The sequence below is a fragment of the Monoraphidium neglectum genome (assembly GCF_000611645.1).
Source record: "Monoraphidium neglectum strain SAG 48.87 unplaced genomic scaffold scaffold01338, whole genome shotgun sequence".
NCBI classification, from domain to species: Eukaryota; Viridiplantae; Chlorophyta; class Chlorophyceae; order Sphaeropleales; family Selenastraceae; genus Monoraphidium; species Monoraphidium neglectum.
In genome coordinates, this window is record NW_014012290.1 from 3157 (window position 1) to 15688 (window position 12532).

The 12532-nt window shown below is 65.8% G+C and overlaps 3 protein-coding genes across 3 annotated transcripts; all 3 read right to left on the minus strand.

Moving 5' to 3' along the window:
* Positions 1-367: 367 nt before the first annotated feature.
* Positions 368-1630, minus strand: MNEG_7523 (glycosyl hydrolase family 88; the record flags this gene model as incomplete). The annotated part of the gene is made up of 3 exons (XM_014044002.1): positions 368-1003; positions 1215-1373; positions 1505-1630. Coding segments are annotated over 3 exons (921 nt in total), but the record flags the coding sequence as incomplete, so codon positions are not given.
* Positions 1631-2942: 1312 nt separating this feature from the next.
* Positions 2943-8970, minus strand: MNEG_7524 (hypothetical protein; the record flags this gene model as incomplete). The annotated part of the gene is made up of 8 exons (XM_014044003.1): positions 2943-3125; positions 3420-3626; positions 3919-4117; positions 4424-4623; positions 4881-5287; positions 5592-5661; positions 5872-5966; positions 8583-8970. The coding sequence occupies 8 exons, from the start codon at positions 8968-8970 to the stop codon at positions 2943-2945; spliced, it is 1749 nt and encodes a 582-aa protein (XP_013899457.1).
* A 967-nt stretch (positions 8971-9937) lies between these two features.
* On the minus strand, positions 9938-12034 carry MNEG_7525 (hypothetical protein; the record flags this gene model as incomplete). Its single annotated transcript, XM_014044004.1, has 6 exons — positions 9938-10240; positions 10805-10882; positions 11189-11233; positions 11448-11495; positions 11613-11767; positions 12028-12034. 6 exons carry the CDS (start codon positions 12032-12034, stop codon positions 9938-9940), a joined length of 636 nt encoding a protein of 211 aa, XP_013899458.1.
* Positions 12035-12532: the final 498 nt, after the last annotated feature.

Below are 12532 nucleotides of genomic sequence, written 5' to 3' on the forward strand. Positions count from 1 at the left end.
CTTTGTGGCCAAGCCACCATTGATGTGACATCATCAACCCCGGTGGTCAACCACCTGGCCGACTGCAAGCACACCGCATTTTTGCATGCTAAAAACTGCGCCTTCAAGCAAAACGTACGCACATTACAACTCATTGTCACTGCGGGTCAGTCAAACATGGGGGGTGATGAACGCCCGTGTCAGTCCGCTGGTTTGGGGGGAGTGTGGCGTTGCGTTGCACCAGCGCGCTGCAAGTTGTCACCAGGATTCCAACCAATCGCGGCACACCTGGGCCCAGCACAACCCTCCACACCCTTGGACCCCTCGAATGGCGCCCAGGCGACGCAGAGCGGGACATAGCATTCCCCGAGGGACTCGACCGTCACACCTGTGGGGCGATCTGCGCCAGAGCGGACGCCGCTAAGAGGAACTGACCCACGCAGAAGCTGCTTGTCGCGTTGGCGCCGCCGCCGCCCCCCGGCCGGTCCCCAACCGGCTGGCAGTAACCCACGAGGCCGCTTTGCTGCAGCGACGTGCCCGACAGGCAGCCCCACGCGCGCTCCAGCGCGGGGCCGTACTCCGCCGCATCCAGCACCCCTGCGCGCACGCCCCAGGCCATGCCGTAAGCGAACAGCGCCGTGCCCGTCGTCTCGGGCGCGGGGTCCGCCTCGGGCCGCGTCAGCGAGACCGGCCAGCAGCCGCGCGCGCCCTGCAGCCGCAGCAGGCGCGCCGCCTGGCGCTTGAAGACGCCCTCGTAAACCGCGCGGTGGGGGTCGGCCGGGCCCGAAAACTGCAGCGCGGTCACGAGCGCCCCCATGGCCCAGCCGTTGCCTCGACTCCAGTAGACGCCTTCAGGCACGTACGCCTGGCCCCACTTTGGGGGGTCCCGGTAGAAGAGGGAGTCGCGCTGCGACCAGAACTGGTAGCCCTGGCTTCCCGCCGCAAAGTCAAAGTTCTTGAAGGCCTGCTGCGCGTACCGCGGGTCGCCGGTGATGTTCGCGATTCGCGCGTACACGCTCATGCCCTGCAGGGGCGGGCGCACGTGGGGAAGGGGGAAGGGGGGGGCGCGACGCGGTGGCGGCGAGTGGAAAGACGCGTTGGGGAAAGAAGCCATGCATGCGCCTGCGCAGTCCGGCACGGGCGGCACAGGCGGCATGCCGGCAGAATCACCGGCGTCGATCAGTGCTGGAGGGGTGCGGCCCCCAGGTGGCCTCCTGCATCACGGCCGGCCCCACCATGAAAAGCGTGTCGACCCAGCGCCAGCGGTCGGCGTCGTAGGGCGGCCGGGCGGCCATCTCTGCTTCATAGTGCGCGATCGTCGGGGCCAGCCACGCGGCGTTGCGCTCGGACGGCGGGGAGGTAAGGTACAGGTCCGCATAGGAGGCCGCGCAGATCTGGGGCGGCGCGGGCGCACGGGGCCGTATAGGGCTGTGACCGGGGCGAGAGTGGCGGCAAGAGCGCCCCGCAGGGTCCGGGTGACACTGCGTCAACAACGCCGTCTCGTAGGCGCGCGAAGACGCCGCACCTGGTTGTCGGGGTTTCCAGCGTCTGAGTTGCAAAAGTCCCAGTGGTAGCGCTCGCCGAAAGACCGCATATACTCGCGCAGCGAGGGGTCCCCAGTGGCGCGGTGCAGCGCAGCGACGCCTGTCATAAATGTCCCATACAGCCAGTCACACGATGTGTGATTGCGTCCGATAGAAGCCGTATAGTAATCAAATGCTTTTCGAGCATCTCTGAGAATGGCCGCCTTCGGAGGCAGCGTCGCAGTGGCGGATGCAACCGCTAGCGCGACAAGAGCAATAACACGAATGCTAGCCATGAAGCAAAGCATAAAATTTTACCAAGTCCAAAGTTTGATGGTCGAGTGCGGCCACTTGTGCGCAGTGCGCTGAGCTCAGTCCAAAGCGAGTGCTCAATTCTGCTGGAGATGGACAGACGAAGCCATCTCCTTGCCTTTCCCATTGGTCTGTGTGCTAGCGCTGAGGTTCGTACCATGCCCAGCATGTGAGAAACTCGAGCATTCCTTGATAGTAATGGGCTGCGACACCCCCTGCACAAGCCGCTGTTTGCAGGCAGCCCAATCCAACAACCTGCGTGACATGTTTTGATATTTGGTCCTCCCGGCGAGCCCAAGCTTCCACACCCTGAACAGGGCGCGACATCGGGCCCCAGGCCGCGCCTGTTGGCACAGTTGGGTGCGCTCAGCGCTGTGTGCTTTCATCGTTTGGACCACTGCCGCGAATGGTGGCAGTCCACCTGGTTACTCTTCCAAACGACAGGCAGGTGGAAGGTGTGCGGCATGTCGTTGACCAGACTGGCCACACAAGCCAGCAATGCCCCCGGCACGCCAGCCTGCGGGTGCGTAAATCTGTATTGATGCTCACACACTACAAGGCCGTAGCAGCCCGAGAAAAACGAGCCAGGGATGTCCAGAAGATGGACAGCCAGGCGGGACTGGACTGGCTGCGGGGAGCAGCAGGCCCTCACCCAGCCAGGTGAGAGCAGTTGCACATTTCACAAGTGGTCACTCGCTAACAGACTGTTGCCGTTGGACCGTTTGACTGAACATGTATGCACAATCTTGGCTGTGACAGCTCGTGAACATGATGCAGGCCTCGCGGCAAACGTGACCGCCGTACAAAACCCAAAACGACAGGCAGGGACGCGTGAGCTGTGCCTGTGTGGCCGCACCTGCGGCACCCTTCCCAGGACCAAGTAGAGCTGTGATCCCTCTACCTCAGGCACCTAGCTGCAGGATCCGGTGCGGCCTTCTAGCCCTGCAAGCGAGCCTCCATGGGGCCACGTAGCTGCAAAACCGCCAGCCCGCAGCCCCTGGGGCCAACTGGCCTGCTGGACGCCGGCCCGCCGACGCTTGCACCAGCGCCGCGCAGGCCACGCCGCGCCGCGCCGCGGCCGCCGGCAGGCACGGCGGCGTCGCCGCCAGCGCCCGGCGCACCGCCGCCTCAATGCCCGCCGCCGCCGCCGACGGCTGCGCCGACGGCGGCGAGGTCCAGCACGCTCACATAGTCCTGCACGAGGTTTCCTATGAAGAGGCGGCCGCCCGACTCCGACACGGCCGACACAAAGGCCACCCTGCTGCCGTCGGGGTCGTGCAGCAGGTGCAGCACCTCCCCATCGCCGCTGATCTGGGGGCGAGCGGGGGCGGCGGTGGCGAAGGCAGGAGCACGGGCACGATTTGAGATTTGAAGGTCGGGGCGGGGGGCGGTTTGAGGGATCGAGATTGGGGGGCGGGACGACGCCAGGGGCACCGGCAAAGGCCTGAGAGGCCTCGGGTAAGGTTGAGCGGCGCGAGCGGCGTCGGCAATGCAACAGCCCGGCCCCGCCCGCCGCCACAAAGGCCCGCGCGGCTCGCGTGCGCGTGCCGGCGCACACGGACCGTCATTCCCCTCTCGGCTCGGCTCCGTCCTCTCGGACCCCACCTTGATTACGGTGCCCCACGTCTTCAGCTTCGGGCGCGCCCATTCGGGCAGCCAGGCAAACGCGGCCCTCACGCCCGGCTCCCGCAGGAACTTAGCAATGGGCGGGACCGGCGACAGCACCGCCACCCAGAAGTTTCCGTCCGACGCGCGGGAGATGCCGTCAGGGACGCCTGGCAAGTGGTCGATGGCGACCTCGGTCTGGCCGGCCTGGGGGGGGGGGGCGGCGCGTGATGTTGGCGTGCGGGCGGCGTTGGGAAAGCACGGGCGTGGGGCGTGTTATGGGGAGCGGAGGCGGCCGGCCCAAGGATTGCAGGAGCACGCAAGCGCAGCGATTCCAAGGTCTTGGGGACTTACGGAAGGCAATTGTGGCTGCCGCACCACCCAGGCGACTGGTCCACCGGAGGTTGCATTATCGATGCCTCCCCACCTGGCACCCATGTTGCCCCCGCTGGCTCCTCCATGGCCCCTGCCCCCCCACCTCTCACACACGCACACGCACCTTTGGCCCCCTCAGCCAGTGCCTGTGCACGCGTATCCGGTTTGTCTCCACCACCATCACATACGACCCGTCCTCTGCCAGCGCGACCCCGTTTGCGTAGTAGAAGCCTTTCGCCAGGACCCGGGTCTCCTTGGTTGCCGGATCGTACGACAGCAAGCGGCCGCGGGGGAGGCCCTGGGAGACATCCAGGAGCCATCCCCTGGGGGAGAGGATGTTTGTGGGTGTGCACGCGTGCGTGTGCATGTGTGTATGTGTGCGCGTGCATGTTTACGTGTTTGTGCATCGTTGCGCGCCTGGAAACGGGCTAGCAAGAATGGGCTGGCAGACGGTTGAAGGGGCCCTTTCAGCTGCCCTTCAAAGGCCGCAACACGGCCTACGCAGAGAACGCCGCCAGCCTGTAGGCCTGCACCCCACACCCGCCCGGCCGCGCCGGCCGGACCGCGTGCTGCCATTAGGCCTTTTGAAAACAGCGCCCTGAGCCCCCTTCCCCCCGCCGGCCCCTCACTTGTAGGTGTCCCAGAACCCCAGGTGGTTCTTCTGCGGCTGGATGTCGGTGCAGCTGGTGAAGTAGATCGTGCCGTCGGGGGCGATGTCGAGGTCATTTGCATACAGGATGTCGCTGCCCGGGTCCAGGGGGGAGCTGGCGCTGACTTGGTTGGTCAGGACCTCCACGCGGCCGCTGGGGCGCTCGAGCTTCAAGAGACCCTGCGTGTGGTTTGTGTGTGTTGTGTGCGTGTCTTTTGTGTGTGTGTGTGTGTGTGTGTGTTTTGTGTGTGTGTAGGCGTTGGCGTGTGTATGTGGGCAAGTGTTTGAAATTCAGATGGAAGGATTAAGAGAGATGAAGTGCAGAGGTGCATTTTGGACGCGGCAAGCAAGAGGGTGCGTGACTGCACGCGAGCCTGCACACGCGCGCATATGTCGTCGCACGCATGCTTTGGGAGCGGTTAGGGGGACACGTGCACCAATAGGAATTGGGCGGATGGCGCGTTCCGAGAGCCGGCGGCAGCAGCCATCTTGCGCCGCCCGCCGCCCGCCACCCAGCCCTGCACGTACGCCAACCGCGGCTCCAGCACGAGGGAGCCCCCACAACCACTCGACCACATGCCCGCCTGGCCGCCCCCCGCACGCGGCCACGGCCGAGGTAGCCCCCGCCGCCGCCGCCGTCGCCGCGGCCGCACCTTGAATGAGTCGCAGACAATCAGGTCGCCCTGCGAATCAAAGTGGTACCCCAGCGGCCGCCCGGGCCCCAGGTCGGCCACCGGCCGCGCGTCCAGCGCGTAGCTGCCGTCCGGCTGAGGGGAAGCTTCCCAGACCTTGTTGAACTTGTCGAGCATGACAAGCTTGCCCTCTGGTGACACCGCCACAGACTCTGCAGGGGGTGCGTGCGTTTTTATAACAGGGAATGGCGGTGTGGAGTGGCAGTGGGGAATGGGGATGGGGAGTGGGGGCTGGGAGGTAAGGTCAGGGAGAGAGGTGAAGTGGGGCCGATGGCAAGGGGAATGTGGGGAGGCGCAGCGTTGCGGAGGTGCGCGGAGTGGGCAAGGCCGCGGCAGTGGAACATCTGGGAGAGACGGGCGCAAGGCAATGCAGGCACGAGCCATCTCGGCTGCCGAGGCTTGGCAAGTTGGCTGGGGCTTCGGTCCCCCTCCCGCTCAACAGGGCGGCGCGCCCACCTGACCCCTGGACCTTGCCCTGAAATAGGCGCGCCGCCTGCTGCAGCTTGCTGTTGGGGGCCAGCACGCCCTGCGTGGAATCGCGCCGCGACGGGGCGGCAGGAGGGGCAGGGCTTTTGGGAAACCGTGCCGTGGCGGCGAGCAGCGGCTGGCGGACTGCGCCGGTCACACGGGTGGCATTCGACGGCCGCCGGGCGCTCGCGGCGCGCGCTCGCGCTCGCGCTGGCCGGCAGCATCACTGGGGTCTCTGGCTGTGTGGGCCGCGCTGCTGCTGACGCACCTCCATAGCCCGGGGCCGCCACGGGAGCACGTCTGCGGGCACCTGGTGCACGTGCTTGCCTGCCGCCGGGTAGGGCAGCGGCACCAGCACCCAGCCTGCGGGCGCGGCACCAGAGGGCGGTTGGGGCGTGGCCGGGAGGCGGGTGGTGCGGCCGCTGCTCGACGCCGACGCCGAGGCAGATGGTGCCCCACTCACCACTTCGTATTGAAAATATCCCCACGATTGATGCCAGGACAAGCCCTACCTTGCTGCCGCTGCCCGTGGCTTGCGCCATGGCAATGCCTCCGGTGCCACCGGTTCTATGCAGCGGAAAACAATGAGCGCGAAAGTTTTGAATTCAAACACGGGTGTCCAGCAATCAAGCATGACACTCTTTGAAGAAACGCACACTTTCTTGCACGACACGGGCCAGGTGGATGGATCTGCAGCGCGGCTGTGTAGCGCGACTGTGCGGCCACAGGGGTTAGTAACATCGCCGCAAAGTGGTGTGCGATTATGACATGGTATGGTGCCTGATCTGTGCGCTGGCGGAGTTGGTCAATGGTGAAGGCACCTGGTCTGGGGTGGTCACACTCGAGTGGACAGTGTACCGAAAGACAAGAAAGTGTAGACAGATCTGCCCTGTCTTCTGCAGCTGGGCTGCGATCAACTAAACGTGAGCTCCAAGGCTATTCAAGGACACTGGCACCTCGCGCAGTGCGGCCACTGTGAGGTGGCCGCCCGCTGCTGTCCGACCGCCCAGCCCTTACCGCTGCGCTTGGATGTGCGCAGCAACTGCATTCCCCCCAGTGCCTGACGCACCCCTTTGTCTTCATGCTCTACTGGAACCAGCATACATGCTGTAACGCCCCGAGATTTCGCCTGCTCGCGTGCCAGGTAGTGCGACACTCTGCAGTCTTGCCAGCCTGCGAGTGTTCTCGTGTGTATCGAAGCGGCTACTCCCCTCGGCGGCCCAAGCAAAACTTGAGGCCCAGCCGTCGCCTCACACGCGTCACGTGTGTACTGTTTGCCCACTGCCCTTTCAACATCGCGAAAAGCAATATGGTCCCCTTTGGAATTGAAGCACGGGTGCAGGCGTCGGCGGATCACGAAAAGTTACCCGCCAGCAGCCTGCCAATCAGAGCGACGCAAGCCAGCAAGCAATGCATGCGAACGCTGTTGCAATCAACACGCCTTCCGTATATCTTCGCGCCGCGCTCATTTAGCAGGCTGGCAGGTGGCCACCAGCGTGGCAAGCATCCCTGCACGCGCAGTGCTGCCCAAACGTCACTCCTACGCCTGCTGCGCGCGCAGTCGGTAGGAGTGGCGTACCAGCCACGTCCGTGCTCGCTGCGGCGCCTGCTGCACACGCAGGTGCCAACAATGCAGGCTTGCCCGCCGTGGCGCTCAAAGCGGACGACAGCGCATCCCTCACTGAGCCCGCGCTCCCCCAGGAGGGGCCACTCAGCAGCTTGGCGCCTCTGCCAGGTTGTTGGTGCAGGCCTTGGCCTTGTGCTCGCCCTTCAGGGATTGCCAGCAGATGCGCAAGACAGAGATTTGAGACTTTGAGCGCGAATTCTTCCTGCAGATGTTGACTCATAGGTACTCTGCCCGGGTGGGGGGGGGTTGCCTTTGTTGCCATTGTAGCCAGCACAGGTGCCGCCGTCGCCGTGGGGGTGCAGGCTGCTTGCACGCGGGGGTTGCCGTCAGAACGCGGGAAGGGGACCTTGCGTCCGCCAGGGCGGGGCAGCCGAGGCACCTTGGATCTGTGACCCTTGCTGTGGCCGCTCGGAGACCGCGGCACGCGCGGCCTCAACACCTCTTGCGGCGCAGTCAGCGTCGCGTTGGCGCAGATGACCGCATCCCTGAACGGCGCATACGCCTTCCAAAAGTTGTGATGGATTCGGAAGGGTCAAACAGCAAGCGTTGCTTGAGCCTTGGGTGCAGGCGTGCATGACAGCGTGTGCACTGCTCCTCCATTGTTCCATCCAATACCTCGAGGCCGGCCCTCCTCACACTAATGAGTGGAAGTGTCAAGAGGCGCCAGGACTGCTGCAGGGTCTACCACTTTGCGCGCACGCGCCGTGTGCGGCCAGGGAAGGTGTAGCGCCGCTTCATCGCGGCCGCAAAGTCGTCCCATGTGGGCTCACGCCCCAGGCGTGCGCGCTCCCTCCACCAGAAGCGGGCGGCGCTGCCCAAAAGGTAGGTGGCTGCTGCACCGACCAGAGCGTTCTCCGCGCAGTTGCCCAACTGCAAAAAGCTCTGCATACGCGACAGCCAGTCCTCGACTGGCATGTCCCGCTGGGGCTCCCCCCCAAACACTGGCGGTCTGTTCAGCAAGGAGGGGTGCACCCGCATGTAAGGGCGGCCCCCGCTTGGGGCGGACCCTGGGTTGGCAGGCGGGGGCGGCGGAGGAGCCCTCCCACATGGCGCGCCACCACCGCCGCCTGGCAGGCCGCCGCCTGGCGAACCTCCGCCCAGGGGCCCTGGCTCAGGCAAATTGCCGTTGCCCGAGCCACATCCCACATTATCAGTAAAACCAGCCCGGCTGGGATCTGAGCCGCCTGCACCACCGGAGCCACTGGCGGGCGCACAGCCGCCCGCCCCCGAGGCCTCGACGCCCCTTGCGTCGCGGCCACCACCACCTTGCATCTCACGCAGGGCTGGCAAGGCGGAGGCAGGTGCCTTGTCCTGCAGCAGGGCAAGCAGAACCTCCAACGCGCCCTGCTCACCAGAGGTGCGCTGCAGCTGCGCAACCGCAGCGGTCAGGGACTCGCGCGTGGCGACCGCGACCGCCGCGAGGCCCAACACCGACTCTTCGGCCACGCGCGGGCGCTCCCGCAGCTCGGCCGCCTCGGCCCGGGCTGCGGCGGCGCGCGCCGCCTCGGCCCCGCACCTGGAACGCAGCATACCGCAATCTGTCTCGGCGCGGCGGTTGCCCTCGGGGGCCGTCTCGAGGGATGCTTGGGATCGGGGGTTGCTCAGCGAGGCCTCCCGATCGCCGGCCGCCTCGGTTTCGGCAGCGCCAGCGGCAGCCTGGTTGGGGATGCCCTCGGCTGCCAGTAGCGCCGCGCTGAGGGCAGCCAGCCGGGCGCGCAGGGCACCAAGCTGCGCCTGCATTCCGTCCAACAGGTCGCGCTCGGCGTCGACAGCAGACTTGGGGGGTTCTCCATCACCCTGAGCCGCGTTCAGAGGGGCAGGGTCAGGGACAGGGGACGTTCAGCTGTGGGGTCTTGGGCCATCAGTTGAGGTGGGGATGTTGGAGGGCTTGCTCATGCTGTGCAGCACACGTCGGAACCCTCCCCGCCGCAGGTGTGCACATGCCACGCAGCCAACGGGCGCTTGCTGCGTTCTCACTGCGGCAACATGCCGCAAGTGGATTGCGTTAGCCTTGTTTGGGGTGTGCGGTCTCCCTGGCACTCACCCCGTCCCCGGGGCAAACGTTTCACCAACAAGGCTTCCGTGCACCCCTTCGCGCGTCCCTTCGCTCGTACCTGCCCTCCCTCGTCCTGCAAGTCGTGTTTCACGCGCTTGGACGTGTCATAACCCAAGGGGCCCTCGTCGCTGGAGCTGGAAACGCCTTGACGACGACGACCAGGCATGGGCACCAGCGGGAGCACACACAACAGCACATGCAACGAGACGGATCTGCTAGCTGTCCTCTGCAGCTCTCCGCGAAGTACCTGACTGAATCAGGCCCTCCACGGGCGTTCAAGGGCAGGACCCCATGCCCTGCCTGGTCCCCTGCCCACGTCGCTGGCGTCCTGGCAATGACTTTCATCGCCTGTCCTGGCCACTTCAACAGAACTCGACAGTGCAGCATTGGAATTACCGGAGCTGAGTGTGCCGGAGGTCATGACATCACATGGTTAGAACGCATCGATTGCATGCCCACTCTCGCTGCCAAGGGTCCCTCCAAAATCGCCACGCTCAGGCATCCGCAGCGCCAAGACTTTGGCCAACATGCAGGAAAATCATTAGTATATAGACATGCAGACACAATCTACACATCCGCGCCATCAGGCCCTCGTCGCTCCCCTGGTCCCCGCGCCCGCCCTGCCCCCACCCCCTCCCCCGCCGTCCGCCGTCAATGCCGAGTGAGCCCCGCCCGCCGCTCCGGACTAAAATCTGGCGACGCCGGCAGCGACGGGACCGCGGTGTGCAGCAGATCGGTCAGCGTCGCAACCTCGGACCGCAGCGAGGTTATCGCCGACAGGATCTCCGCCAGATCCTGTGACTGCTGCGCGCTGCCCGCGCCGCCGCCGGGCGCGCCGGACGCGCCGCCGCCGCCGTTGGCCGCGGGCGAGGGGCCGGGCTCGGCGGTGGCGCGGCGCCACATGTGGGGGGTGCCGACGGCGTCGAAGGACTTTGGGTCCAGGCGGAGCACGTGCTGGGAGTCAAAGGGGGGGGGCGATTGGTGTGGGAGTGGGACGAGACCGGTTGCGAAAGGAATGGGATAAGATGGGACGGGAGGCACAGGGTGGGACGGGATGAATTGGGATGGGATGGCAGCCATGAGCCCTGATGCAGGCTGGTTTGTGGCCAGACTGTTCTCCTCCAAGTCAGGACCGCCACGCTGGAGCCTGAGGCCGGCGCCCCCCGCCCCCCCGCCAGCTGCCACCTGGCCAGGAGGTTGCTGACTGTTCTTCCCAGTAACACGGGTGAACCCGACAAGCCTCCCTTCAGGGCAAGTCAAAGATACGGTGGTCGACATCACAACCCTTGCCGGCCGACCACATCGCCCTCATGTGGCCAACACGCTCCTGGGTCACACCCTCGCTCCCACCCGCCCTGACACATACACGCGTGCGCGCGGGCATGCACACGCAGCTGCAATTTCATCTCGCGCGAACACAACACACACACACACACACACACACACACACGCGCGCACGCACACACACATACACACACACACATTCCACAGAACTCTCACACACTGTGTTGTCCTCACCACAAACTCTGGATAGTAGCTTTTGGGCAGCAGCCGCTCCGCCCAGCTGGGGATGGCAGACTCCAGCTCGTCGATCACCTGCGCCACGCACGAACGGCGGGGGCGCCACACGCGCGACGAGGCCCGCTCTTTTTTCCGCGCACTCAGCTTGAACGAGCACACATCAGCATGACATCACCGCCGGGCCGGCAAGGGCGCCCAGGCTCGGGGGCAGCCGCGCCCTCTGTTGCGGCGGCCGGCTGGATGCAGCCCCAGCCCGAGCACGAATGGCAACTGATGGTGCGCACTCCGGGCGCAGGCGCGGCCAGACGCGGAAGGGCTCGGACGCGCATGGGTCCGGGCGGCCCGCCACGCATGCTGAGTTTGCACTCGCATCGCACGCACCTGAGCGCGTGACAGCAGGGCCTTGAGCTCCTCGTGCTGGGTCGCCTTTGGGCAGAGCGAGGGATAGCATAGTGTGGTTTGAAGGTCAGCCGACGCAGGAAGATTTGCCGTGGGTCCCACACGCCGTATGAGGTTTATAGCACGGTTGAGCACGCTGGCGCCAAGCCGCCGCCGGCCTGCCGCGGGCGTCGAGCAGGGGTGCCCCCGCCCCTGGGCAGCTGGCCCGTCCGCCCGTTGCCCTCCGCTGCTGCAGGATCACCTGAGCCACGCTGTTGCAGATGATCCCGACCAACAGGTTCATGAGCACCTGGGGTGATGGTAAGGTAGGAGGCTCAAAGGGGTGTGAAGGCAGCCGTGTGGGCAGCACGTGGGAAGGAACAGCCCATCAGGCTCAACGCTGCGCAAAAATGCGAAGCGGGTCCACCGCGAGCAGCTGCAGGGACGGGGGCGGGGCGGCGTGCCCGGCGGCCCCGCCGGGCGCCGCAGTCCCCACCATGCTCATCGCGAACTGGAAGACGAGCGACAGCAGCATTGCGGCGGCCGGGTTGTTGCTGTCGAGCATGGTGCTCAGGTCCACCCCTGGGCGGGCGGCACGCGCGGGCGGACGCAGCAGGGCTCAAGGTTTGGGCGGGCATGAGGTGGCCTGGGACGGAATCGAGGACGGCTTACTCCCTACTCTTAATCCGAAGGTCAACCCTCTGTGCCAGGTTTTGGCTTGCCCGGGTCTGCATGGCTTCGCCCAGCTTGGCGTCGGTTTTGGGACACTTGAGCCTCCAGGGCTGGCGAGCCCTCGCCCTCCAGGGGCGCGCAGCTGGCGCAGCGGCAACGGCGGCGCTCACCTCCCATCGCGTAGTTTAGCACTGTCAGGAGGCTGTGGCTGATGTCACTGAATTGCTGCGGGGGTTTGGGTTTGTCGCGTTGGGTGGGGTGGGGTACGTGGGTGCAGGGAGAGGCCAAGGGTGCAGCGTTTGTGAGCGCCGCACATGTTACTGGCGTCATGTGACAGCAGAGGCAAGGGCGTCCAGACCTCATTCACACGACGACTCCTTGCCAGACGCCCTCGCCAGCCCTCTCACCCCGGCCTGCACACCAAATGTGCACAGTCTGATTTGCAGCCGTCGCTTGCCCCAGAGCGCCTCTCCCTGAGAGCCCAGCGACGGCCGGGCCAAGCGCCGCGCCCCTCAAACCCCCTCCCTGAAGCCACAACCCTTCAGCCCCACCAGCGGTACCCCACCAAACACCAGACACGTACATACACATCAACATGCTGGCACGACAAGCCAGCCCCCTCCCCACACAAGCCAGCCCCCTCCTCGCTGAAGCCAGCCCCCATCCCTTTGGCCC